This window comes from Oncorhynchus clarkii, chromosome 4, assembly GCF_045791955.1.
Source record: "Oncorhynchus clarkii lewisi isolate Uvic-CL-2024 chromosome 4, UVic_Ocla_1.0, whole genome shotgun sequence".
In the NCBI taxonomy this organism is placed as follows: Eukaryota; Metazoa; Chordata; class Actinopteri; order Salmoniformes; family Salmonidae; genus Oncorhynchus; species Oncorhynchus clarkii.
In genome coordinates this window covers 85,522,794-85,536,196 of record NC_092150.1, presented here as the reverse complement: position 1 = coordinate 85,536,196, position 13,403 = coordinate 85,522,794, and the positions used below count along the sequence as shown (strand labels likewise).

The following is a 13,403-nucleotide window of genomic DNA, read 5'->3' as shown; positions in this document are numbered from 1 at the left end:
GGTCACATCCACAACGGCCACTTTTGACCTGAGCTTTATGGGCCCTGGTCTATAGTAGTGCATTATATAGAGAATAGGGCTCTGGTCTAAAGTAGTGCACTACATAGGGAATAGGGCTCTGGTCGAAAGTAGTGCACTATATAGGGAATAGGGCTCTGGTCAATAGTAGTGCACTATATAGGGAATAGGGCTCTGGTCGAAAGTAGTGCACTATATAGGGAATAGGGCTCTGGTCGAAAGTAGTGCACTATATAGGGAATAGGGCTCTGGTCTAAAGTAGTGCACTATATAGGGAATAGGGCCCTGGTCTATAGTAGTGCACTATATAGGGAATAGCACCCTGGTCAAAAGTAGTGCACTATATAGGGAATAGCACCCTGGTCAATAGTAGTGCACTATATAGGGAATAGCACCCTGGTCAATAGTAGTGCACTATATAGGGAATAGCACCCTGGTCAAAAGTAGTGCACTATATAGGGAATAGCACCCTGGTCAATAGTAGTGCACTATATAGGGAATAGGGCTCTGGTCGAAAGTAGTGCACTATATAGGGAATAGGGCTCTGGTCGAAAGTAGTGCACTATATAGGGAATAGGGCTCTGGTCGAAAGTTGTGCACTATATAGGGAATAGGGCCCTGGTCTATAGTAGTGCACTATATAGGGAATAGCACCCTGGTCAAAAGTAGTGCACTATATAGGGAATAGCACCCTGGTCAAAAGTAGTGCACTATATAGGGAATAGCACCCTGGTCAATAGTAGTGCACTATATAGGGAATAGCACCCTGGTCAATAGTAGTGCACTATATAGGGAATAGCACCCTGGTCAAAAGTAGTGCACTATATAGGGAATAGGGCTCTGGTCTAAAGTAGTGCACTATATAGGGAATAGGGCTCTGGTCTATAGTAGTGCATTATATAGGGAATAGGGCTCTGGTCTAAAGTAGTGCACTATATAGGGAATAGGGCTCTGGTCAATAGTAGTGCACTATATAGGGAATAGGGCTCTGGTCGAAAGTAGTGCACTATATAGGGAATAGGGCTCTGGTCGAAAGTAGTGCACTATATAGGGAATAGGGCTCTGGTCGAAAGTTGTGCACTATATAGGGAATAGGGCCCTGGTCTATAGTAGTGCACTATATAGGGAATAGCACCCTGGTCAAAAGTAGTGCACTATGTAGGGAATAGCACCCTGGTCAAAAGTAGTGCACTATATAGGGAATAGCACCCTGGTCAATAGTAGTGCACTATATAGGGAATAGCACCCTGGTCAATAGTAGTGCACTATATAGGGAATAGCACCCTGGTCAAAAGTAGTGCACTATATAGGGAATAGCACCCTGGTCAAAAGTAGTGCACTATATAGGGAATAGAGCTCTGGTCTAAAGTAGTGCACTACATAGGGAATAGCACCCTGGTCAAAAGTAGTGCACTATATAGGGAATAGCACCCTGGTCAATAGTAGTGCACTATATAGGGAATAGCACCCTGGTCAATAGTAGTGCACTATATAGGGAATAGCACCCTGGTCAATAGTAGTGCATTATATAGGGAATAGCACCCTGGTCTATAGTAGTGCATTATATAGGGAATAGGGCTCTGGTCTAAAGTAGTGCACTATATAGGGAATAGGGCTCTGGTCTATAGTAGTGCATTATATAGGGAATAGGGCTCTGGTCTAAAGTAGTGCACTATATAGGGAATAGGGCTCTGGTCAATAGTAGTGCACTATATAGGGAATAGGGCTCTGGTCGAAAGTAGTGCACTATATAGGGAATAGGGCTCTGGTCGAAAGTAGTGCACTATATAGGGAATAGGGCTCTGGTCGAAAGTTGTGCACTATATAGGGAATAGGGCCCTGGTCTATAGTAGTGCACTATATAGGGAATAGCAACCTGGTCAAAAGTAGTGCACTATATAGGGAATAGCACCCTGGTCAAAAGTAGTGCACTATATAGGGAATAGCACCCTGGTCAATAGTAGTGCACTATATAGGGAATAGCACCCTGGTCAATAGTAGTGCACTATATAGGGAATAGCACCCTGGTCAAAAGTAGTGCACTATATAGGGAATAGGGCTCTGGTCTAAAGTAGTGCACTATATAGGGAATAGGGCTCTGGTCTATAGTAGTGCATTATATAGGGAATAGGGCTCTGGTCTAAAGTAGTGCACTATATAGGGAATAGGGCTCTGGTCAATAGTAGTGCACTATATAGGGAATAGGGCTCTGGTCGAAAGTAGTGCACTATATAGGGAATAGGGCTCTGGTCGAAAGTAGTGCACTATATAGGGAATAGGGCTCTGGTCGAAAGTTGTGCACTATATAGGGAATAGGGCCCTGGTCTATAGTAGTGCACTATATAGGGAATAGCACCCTGGTCAATAGTAGTGCACTATATAGGGAATAGCACCCTGGTCAAAAGTAGTGCACTATATAGGGAATAGGGCTCTGGTCTAAAGTAGTGCACTATATAGGGAATAGGGCTCTGGTCTATAGTAGTGCATTATATAGGGAATAGGGCTCTGGTCTAAAGTAGTGCACTATATAGGGAATAGGGCTCTGGTCTATAGTAGTGCATTATATAGGGAATAGGGCTCTGGTCTAAAGTAGTGCACTATATAGGGAATAGGGCTCTGGTCAATAGTAGTGCACTATATAGGGAATAGGGCTCTGGTCGAAAGTGGTGCACTATATAGGGAATAGGGCTCTGGTCGAAAGTAGTGCACTATATAGGGAATAGGGCTCTGGTCGAAAGTAGTGCACTATATAGGGAATAGGGCTCTGGACGAAAGTAGTGCACTATATAGGGAATAGGGCTCTGGTCGAAAGTTGTGCACTATATAGGGAATAGGGCCCTGGTCTATAGTAGTGCACTATATAGGGAATAGCACCCTGGTCAAAAGTAGTGCACTATATAGGGAATAGGGCTCTGGTCTAAAGTAGTGCACTATATAGGGAATAGGGCTCTGGTCTATAGTAGTGCAGTATATAGGGAATAGGGCTCTGGTCTAAAGTAGTGCACTATATAGGGAATAGGGCTCTGGTCAATAGTAGTGCACTATATAGGGAATAGGGCTCTGGTCGAAAGTAGTGCACTATATAGGGAATAGGGCTCTGGTCGAAAGTAGTGCACTATATAGGGAATAGGGCTCTGGTCGAAAGTTGTGCACTATATAGGGAATAGGGCCCTGGTCTATAGTAGTGCACTATATAGGGAATAGCACCCTGGTCAAAAGTAGTGCACTATATAGGGAATAGCACCCTGGTCAAAAGTAGTGCACTATATAGGGAATAGCACCCTGGTCAATAGTAGTGCACTATATAGGGAATAGCACCCTGGTCAATAGTAGTGCACTATATAGGGAATAGCACCCTGGTCAAAAGTAGTGCACTATATAGGGAATAGGGCTCTGGTCTAAAGTAGTGCACTATATAGGGAATAGGGCTCTGGTCTATAGTAGTGCATTATATAGGGAATAGGGCTCTGGTCTAAAGTAGTGCACTATATAGGGAATAGGGCTCTGGTCAATAGTAGTGCACTATATAGGGAATAGGGCTCTGGTCGAAAGTAGTGCACTATATAGGGAATAGGGCTCTGGTCGAAAGTAGTGCACTATATAGGGAATAGGGCTCTGGTCGAAAGTTGTGCACTATATAGGGAATAGGGCCCTGGTCTATAGTAGTGCACTATATAGGGAATAGCACCCTGGTCAAAAGTAGTGCACTATATAGGGAATAGCACCCTGGTCAAAAGTAGTGCACTATATAGGGAATAGCACCCTGGTCAATAGTAGTGCACTATATAGGGAATAGCACCCTGGTCAATAGTAATGCACTATATAGGGAATAGCACCCTGGTCAAAAGTAGTGCACTATATAGGGAATAGCACCCTGGTCAAAAGTAGTGCACTATATAGGGAATAGCACCCTGGTCTATAGTAGTGCATTATATAGGGAATAGGGCTCTGGTCTAAAGTAGTGCACTATATAGGGAATAGGGCTCTGGTCTATAGTAGTGCATTATATAGGGAATAGGGCTCTGGTCTAAAGTAGTGCACTATATAGGGAATAGGGCTCTGGTCAATAGTAGTGCACTATATAGGGAATAGGGCTCTGGTCGAAAGTAGTGCACTATATAGGGAATAGGGCTCTGGTCGAAAGTAGTGCACTATATAGGGAATAGGGCTCTGGTCGAAAGATGTGCACTATATAGGGAATAGGGCCCTGGTCTATAGTAGTGCACTATATAGGGAATAGCACCCTGGTCAAAAGTAGTGCACTATATAGGGAATAGCACCCTGGTCAAAAGTAGTGCACTATATAGGGAATAGCACCCTGGTCAATAGTAGTGCACTATATAGGGAATAGCACCCTGGTCAATAGTAGTGCACTATATAGGGAATAGCACCCTGGTCAAAAGTAGTGCACTATATAGGGAATAGGGCTCTGGTCTAAAGTAGTGCACTATATAGGGAATAGGGCTCTGGTCTAAAGTAGTGCACTATATAGGGAATAGGGCTCTGGTCAATAGTAGTGCACTATATAGGGAATAGGGCTCTGGTCGAAAGTAGTGCACTATATAGGGAATAGGGCTCTGGTCGAAAGTAGTGCACTATATAGGGAATAGGGCTCTGGTCGAAAGTTGTGCACTATATAGGGAATAGGGCCCTGGTCTATAGTAGTGCACTATATAGGGAATAGCACCCTGGTCAAAAGTAGTGCACTATATAGGGAATAGCACCCTGGTCAAAAGTAGTGCACTATATAGGGAATAGCACCCTGGTCAATAGTAGTGCACTATATAGGGAATAGCACCCTGGTCAATAGTAATGCACTATATAGGGAATAGCACCCTGGTCAAAAGTAGTGCACTATATAGGGAATAGCACCCTGGTCAAAAGTAGTGCACTATATAGGGAATAGAGCTCTGGTCTAAAGTAGTGCACTACATAGGGAATAGCACCCTGGTCAATAGTAGTGCATTATATAGGGAATAGCACCCTGGTCAAAAGTAGTGCACTATATAGGGAATAGGGATCTGGTCTAAAGTAGTGCACTACATAGGGAATAGCACCCTGGTCAATAGTAGTGCACTATATAGGGAATAGGGCTCTGGTCTAAAGTAGTGCACTATATAGGGAATAGGGCTCTGGTCTAAAGTAGTGCACTACATAGGGGATAGCACCCTGGTCAATAGTAGTGCATTATATAGGGAATAGGGCTCTGGTCTAAAGTAGTGCACTATATAGGGAATAGCACCCTGGTCAATAGTAGTGCACTATATAGGGAATAGCACCCTGGTCAAAAGTAGTGCACTATATAGGGAATAGGGCTCTGGTCTAAAGTAGTGCACTACATAGGGAATAGTGTACCATAATTAGTCATTATGTGATTCAATCGCAGTGATACATGTTCCTAGAACTTCCTACATAAAAAGAGATACATTTGCATATCTTGTGGGAGTCTCTTTTAGGCAGAGGTAGGATCAAGTCACTATTTTTTAAGTCACAAGCAAGTCTCAAGTCACAAGCAAGTCTCAAGTCACAAGGTTCAAGTCTCAAGTCGGGTCCCAAGTAGAATGGGTCGAGTCTCGAATCAAGTCCAAGTTGTACAGTACATTCTAAGAGCAAGTCAAGTCGAATCGAGCTTTTTTTCAAGTTCAGTCTCAAGTCAAGTAAAATAAAATCTATACATGCAATGACTTCTTTAACGACAAATTTGAGACCTTGGGACTATAATGTTGTAATTTTCGTAAAAAAAACAAAACAAAACGAGTTAGTTATATATAATTGATCTTTAGATGGTTCTTCATATGTCTGTGGAGTTAGATTTTTGAAAAAGTTTTAATTTGAAGTGAAAGAAATGAAAAACTTCACAGTTATACAGTGGGGAGAACAAGTATTTGAATCACTGCCGATTTTGAATGTAATACAGGTAATGAGTGGAGAACAGGAGGGCTTCTTAAAGAAAAACTAACAGGTCTGTGAGAGCCAGAATTCTTACTGGTTGGTAGGTGATCAAATACTCATGTCAGGCAATAAAATGCAAATGAATTACTTAAAAATCATACAAAGTGATTTTCTGGATTTTTGTTTTAGATTCCGACTCTCACAGTTGAAGTGTACCTATGATAAAACAAATTACAGACCTCTACATGCTTTGTAAGTAGGAAAACCTGCAAAATCGGCAGTTCTACATCATTTTAGAAGACGGGAGACTTTAGCTGAATCTGATTTAGTACCTCACAAATTATGTAAATGACAGGCTACTTTGACACTGACAATCTGAGATCAATAGAAACAACCTTGTCTCTAATCCATAAATAGCCTAGGCCAGGTGTGAGGAGAAACACATTGTACAATATGAGGAGGAAGATATAGTCCTTAACAAGCTTTCCAGTTTCACTGACTCACCCAATGACACACAGCTCACTCACTTGTGAAGGCCGATGCTCTCAAGTCTATCTCTCTCTTGTTTTAATGTAAACCAATACTGTTCGCTCAATAGGCCTATTTGGACGTTGATAACATACTTGGTAGCACTACAGACAGACTAGTCTTCTCTTTTCAGCAGGATCCATTTGCCGCGCATTGCCACAGCTAGGATATATATATACATATATATATACATTTTTAAAGCTATCGATCCTCTGTGGCTAAATTATAGACCTATTCGTGGTGTTATCTTCTGAATGATTTAATTTCATTCTGAACAGACAGCCGTAATTATATAACTTTGGGAAATGTATTTCACTTGATCAGGGGTGCTACAGCTGGAGAGATGAGAGATGCAGGCTCATGTCTGTCAGAGCAGAGAGAGGGAGAGAGATCATAGAAAGTGATTCTCATTCTAGTTCTGTGAGAGATACTGGTACGATTCTCTCTCTCACCACAGTAATGACCACGCGTTGGTCTATATAGGCTACAATGTTGTGCAAAACCATGAACCCGGGCCGGCACAACACGAATCAATTCTTAGAATATCTGGCACGTTTTCACGTTAAGTCTTTTATTAAGGGGCAGCCAGGAGATTTACAGAGGAGTCAACTTGAATTTACTCTGATTGCTTTTATTTTAATTTTTACACTGCAAACAGTGAAAATAATTGTTCAGGCCACGAGACGTACCGGATCCTGGCAAATGGGTCCCAGAACAAAACTGTCCAAAACTGAGATTAACTGAGATAAACTCAAATTTAGCCCCGATTAAACCTGAGGTCCCGGAGCCCTGGGAGCTCACCTCCTCTTTGAAAAGGTCCTGTCGTTTGATGAGAGATCTCAGCAGAGTCTGTTTCTCCTCATGTTCCAGTTCTGAGTCGGGCTGTTTGAAATACTCAATGAGATCATCCAGCGTCTGCAACACCTCGTCAAAGTTAGGCAGAGACACCTCCATGCTCTTATCCCTTCCTATACTGTCAAGACCCCTAGGGAAGAGGGAGAGGGGCAGGGATAGGTTTGGGGAGAGGAAGAGTGAGAAAAAGGAGTAAGCAGAGAGGGATAGAGAGAGGGACATAAAACTAATTTACTGTTAATAGGCTACATTAATATCACTTATCCACAATGGTCGCAAACCATCTAAATTGTTTTCAAATTACATTGCGCAAATTCTACAGCAGATAATTTCCGAAATCAGTCACTGGAAGTGAATCCACGGCAGGCTAATTTCATGAGAACTAATCCATGCCTAATCACACAAAAGCAGGAAAATTGCCTTCGGTTCTGCAGCTACAATTGGATCTCTATTGAGCAAGTTCATGTGAATCGGCTTGTCGTTCAGTAGCATTCAGGAGCATTCAGTAGCATTCAGGAGCATTCAGTAGCATTCCGGAGCATTCAGTAACATGTAGGAGCATTCAGGAGCATTCAGTAGGATTTAGGAGCATTCAGTAGAGTTCAGGAGCATTCAGTAGCATTCCGGAGCATTCAGTGGTATTCGGGAGCATTCAGTAACATGTAGGAGGAGCATTAAGGAGCATTCAGTAGAGTTCAGGAGCATTCGGTAGCATTTGGGAGCATTCAGGAGCATTCAGTAGTATTCAGGGGCATGTAGTATTATTCAGGAGCATTCAGTAGCATTCAGGAGTATTCCGTAGTATTCAGAAGCATTCAGTAGTATTCAACTAGCTCATACAAAATTTGTCCAAACGTGTTCTGTATTTTCTGGAATAGATGACGGACCTTAAACTGTCTAGGTTACCAATGCAGCGCACACACACGCACGCGCGCGCGCGCGCACACGCACACACTCACACACACACACACACACACACACACACACACACACACACACACACACACACACACACACACACACACACACACACACACACACACACAGCCCTACTTGATGAAGTGGCTGAAGAGGACAGTGGTGTTCCTGATGATTCGTACAGCCCGTGCCTCCTCGTGTTGACAACGCTGAAGGGTCAGACCGTCGTCCATGTGACCCTCAGCATGCAGACAGGCCTGTCTCGCAAATACACAACACACACATTATAGACAGACATTATTAGAAGTACTTAACACAGACATTACCACAAACGGGTATCTGTGCAACTCAATGTAACATGTCCCTTGTTACTAATGAATCACATGCAGAGCCATATAGTGTACTTAGAGTGTTTTGAATAGTTTTCCAATTCTAGACATTCCGTTACATAGCATTGTTAAAATATTCCTCATGTAACGTTAATGGGGTTCTAACATGGCTGCCATAGAATGTTGAAGTGTCATGTAAATGCATCATAATACAGAAACCACATTGGCCCAACTCTCTAAATACATGGTTCTGATCACATTCAATCAAGTGAGGTGTTATATCAGCTGTCTGAGCTGTGAGTTGGCTTAGGTCTCCTCCTCTCCCCCAGTTAGCTCCCACCCAGGCAGGATGTGGCTCCCACCCAGGCAAGATGTGTCAGGACACATGAGGCAGTCATTTAGATGTGATAATGAGAGAGGGATGGTGACAGTTAGTTACAGTTATCTTTTTTGAGAGAGGAGGGATCAACTCCTGTCTCTCTCTCTTCCTGCCCAGTCTCTTTTCCTCTCTCTCTCCCTCACTACCATCTCTCTCTCCAACCCTCTCTCTCCCTCCCCACCAGCTCTTCTTTCTCTCCATCCCTCTCCCCTTCCCCACCAGTACTTCTTTCTCTCCATCCCTCTCTCCCTCCCCACCAGCTCTTCTCTCTCTCCATCCCTCTCTCTCCCTCCCCACCAGCTCTTCTCTCTCTCCATCCCTCTCTCTCCCTCCCCACCAGCTCTTCTCTCTCTCCATCCCTCTCTCTCCCTCCCCACCAGCTCTTCTTTCTCTCCATCCCTCTCTCCCTCCCCACCAGCTCTTCTCTCTCTCCATCCCTCTCCCCTTCCCCACCAGTACTTCTTTCTCTCCATCCCTCTCCCCTTCCCCACCAGCTCTTCTTTCTCTCCATCCCTCTCCCCTTCCCCACCAGTACTTCTTTCTCTCCATCCCTCTCCCCTTCCCCACCAGTACTTCTCTCTCTCCATCCCTCTCCCCTTCCCCACCAGTACTTCTTTCTCTCCATCCCTCTCCCCTTCCCCACCAGTACTTCTCTCTCTCCATCTCTCTCTCCCTCTCCACCAGCACTTCTCTCTCTCCATCCTTCTCCCCTTCCCCATCAGTACTTCTCTCTCTCCATCCCTCTCCCCTTCCCCACCAGTACTTCTTTCTCTCCATCCCTCTCCCCTTCCCCACCAGTACTTCTCTCTCTCCATCCCTCTCCCCTTCCCCACCAGTACTTCTCTCTCTCATCCCTCTCCCCTTCCCCACCAGCACTTCTCTCTCTCCATCCCTCTCCCCTTCCCCACCAGCACTTCTCTCTCTCCATCCCTCTCCCCTTCCCCATCAGCACTTCTCTCTCTCCATCCCTCTCCCCTTCCCCACCAGTACTTCTCTCTCTCCATCCCTCTCCCCTTCCCCACCAGCACTTCTCTCTCTCCATCTCTCTCTCTCTGTCCCTCCCCACCAGCACTTCTCTCTCTCCATCTCTCTCTCTGTCCCTCCCCACCAGCTCTTCTCTTTCTATCGAGCTCTCTATCCCTCCCCACCATAGGGCTGCCAACGTTTGAGGAAAGCTTGGAGTGAAATTTGCTATGTGAATTTCATTGTCCCCTGGCACAGTCCCTAGATGGGGGACTAGGGGTCCTCCCTCAGGACGATTTTCCTGCAATATTTTTTTGTACATGGCTTAGGCCTATGGCCAGGGTGGAAAATGAGGTGTACTCAGGATGCTTCGAACATTCAATGTACATTCAAAATTCAACAACTTTGTTACTTTGAGATTTTTGGGGGATGAAATGTTAATTATGCTAATATTTTTAAGGGGACATATTTTTTAGGTGGTTTGACACTTTATTCAATAATTAAATGAGATAGGGAGACAGGGAAATGCTAGAAACAGTGGGGAGGTCAGAAGCAGGGATTGATCTCTGTTCTCAGAGTTACATGTGACACGTGCCAGGGAGTTTTACCACCACACCAAGGCTCTGCACAGGAATGTTTATATTAATGGTTGATGGCAGTGGGTAACCAAATCATAGTTTGAAGTCTCCTTGTTCGTAGACTGCTTTCAAGGTAAGGACACAAACATTCTATATTGTTTTTATGTGGGTGAACTGTCTCTTTTTAAATAGGTCTGGAAGAAAATCCTGCTTGATATTCATTCTATTTTTTTCCCCTGAAGGTCTGGTGAGTGAGGAGGGTTGGACATCCCTGATCTATGTTTCCCAAAGTGATGGGTGTTTCAAAATGTTGTTGTTGTTGTTTCTCAATCACCAGACCTTCAGGGGAAAAAATAGAATGAATATCAATATTCAGGTGGTTTATGCCTACTAGTTGAAGATCAATATTCAGGTGGTTTATGCCTACTAGTTAAAGATCAATATTCAGGTGGTTTATGCCTACTAGTTGAAGATCAATATTCAGGTGGTTTATGCCTACTAGTTGAAGATTAATATTCAGGTGGTTTATGCCTACTAGTTGAAGATTAATATTCAGGTGGTTTATGCTTACTAGTTGAAGATCAATATTCAGGTGGTTTATGCCTACTAGTTGAAGATCAATATTCAGGTGGTTTATGCCTACTAGTTGAAGATTAATATTCAGGTGGTTTATGCCTACTAGTTGAAGATTCTCGACGTCATCGTACTCCACATAGACAACATACGATGGATGCCTTTATGAGTTGTGAGTCCACCTATCATTTATACCAAGCATGTGCACAATACTAAAATGTAAACAATTATATTTGATTCCAGGAACATTTATTATCCATTGATTTGTGTGACTGATTCAAAAACTGTCCATGAATGGCTACAAAAATACAAAGATACAAAGCCTCATATAATTCATTTTCAAAGACACAAGTAGGTATATCAGATTTCAAATATGTGATGATACTGGCAGAACTGGTAAGAAGTGGAATAATAGAATAAGCATGGGGAATAGCAGAAGAAGTGGAATAATAGAATACGTATGGGGAATAGCAGTAAAAGTGGAATAATATAATACGTATGGGGAATAGCAGTAGAAGTGGAATAATATAATAGATATGGGGAATAGCAGTAGAAGTGGAATAATAGAATAGGTATGGGGAATAGCAGTAGAAGTGGAATAATAGAATATATATGGGGAATAGCAGTAGAAGTGGAATAATATAATACGTATGGGGAATAGCAGTAGAAGTGGAATAATATAATACGTATGGGGAATAGCAGTAGAAGTGGAATAATATAATAGATATGGGGAATAGCAGTAAAAGTGGAATAATATAATAGGTATGGGGAATAGCAGTAGAAGTGGAATAATATAATACGTATGGGGAATAGCAGTAGAAGTGGAATAATAGAATAGATATGGGGAATAGCAGTAGTGTTGTTGCTGACTATCACACTAATTACACTGTATTTTAGCCAATTGTCAAGAATGAGAATTGGTCCACTGATCCGACTAAATACATTAAAAAGCTAATGAAATCTCCCGAAGGCAAGATGACATAAATCTGCTCCTACATGTAAAAAAATATATTTATTCATAGTTACAAATCAGGTCACCCTGCAAAACTAACCTCCGAAAACATTCTGTAGGTCCGTCTGCGGCTTTTTGGTTGTCACAACCTAAATGCCAATCACCAAACGAGGGGACTAATGTAAGTGTGGATTAAATCGACTTTAGTACATGCTGTCAAAAGACTGCATTCTGGAATAGGGACAGGGAGTAACAGCAACCTAATTTAACATTTACACAACACAGTGCTATCATGCTGCTCTTTTTACAGTTTTAAAAACTCAGCGGAGAACGTTCCCTCCAATCAGCGCCACTCTAATCCAGAGGGGCGTTCCTTAAAAACATGCACCCAATCCCCTTGATCCTTTACTAGACCAATCATATGTTTCAATGTGTCACATTGTGAGGTGGCAAGACACGACAATGATAGAGGTTCAGCTCGTGAAGTTAAATTGAAGGCGCAAATGCTCCGATTTCAAAACGATTTGGAGCACAGTTGAAAAGTTAACGTAAAAGCAGCGGTTTTCAGTAAGTGAGATATAAGAGGTGTGCTGTGAGAACGTGAGAAGAGGATCAAATGCGTGTCTCACGGCCAATGGGTGAGAGTTAGCAGCTCTGCAACCAGCTCTTCTCTCTCCCTTCCCACCAGCTCTTCTCTCTCTCTTTCTCTCTTCCTTCCCACCAGCTCTTCTCTCTCTCTTCCCACCACCTCTTCTCTCTATCTCCCTTCCCACCAGCTCTTCTCTCTCCCTTCCCACCACCTCTTCTCTCTCTCTTCCTTCCCACCAGCTCTTCTCTCTCTCTCACTTCCCACCAGCTCTTCTCTCTCTCTCACTTCCCACCACCTCTTCTGTCTCTCTCACTTCCCACCACCTCTTCTGTCTCTCTCCCTTCCCACCACCTCTTCTCTCTCTCTTCCTTCCCACCAGCTCTTCTCTCTATCTCCCTTCCCACCAGCTCTTCTCTCTCACTTCCCACCACCTCCTCTCTCTCTCTTCCTTCCCACCACCTCTTCTGTCTCTCTCCCTTCCCACCACCTCTTCTCTCTCTCTTCCTTCCCACCAGCTCTTCTCTCTCTCTTCCTTCCCACCACCTCTTCTCTCTCTCTTCCCACCACCTCTTCTCTCTCACTTCCCACCACCTATTCTGCCTCTCTCCCTTCCCACCAGCTCTTCTCTCTATCTCCCTTCCCACCAGCTCTTCTCTCTATCTCCCTTCCCACCACCTCTTCTGTCTCTCTTCCTTCCCACCAGCTCTTCTCTCTCTCCTCCCACCACCTCTTCTGTCTCTCTCCCTTCCCACCACCTATTCTCTCTATCTCCCTTCCCACCACCTCTTCTCTCTATCTCCCTTCCCACCACCTCTTCTGTCTCTCTTCCTTC

At 43.7% G+C, this 13,403-nt stretch overlaps 1 protein-coding gene across 2 annotated transcripts in view; it reads right to left on the bottom strand.

Annotated features, from left to right (window-relative positions):
* Window positions 1–13,403, bottom strand: part of LOC139407391 (ryanodine receptor 3-like) — a 270,933-nt gene that overhangs the window by 164,730 nt on the left and 92,800 nt on the right. For both annotated transcript variants that reach the window (XM_071151137.1, XM_071151138.1), the window contains exons 13-14: window positions 8,344–8,465; window positions 7,240–7,423 (exon numbers count right to left, since the gene is read on the bottom strand). In XM_071151137.1, the coding sequence (XP_071007238.1) occupies window positions 7,240–7,423; window positions 8,344–8,465 (306 nt within the window). The remainder of the gene's footprint in view (window positions 1–7,239; window positions 7,424–8,343; window positions 8,466–13,403) is intronic.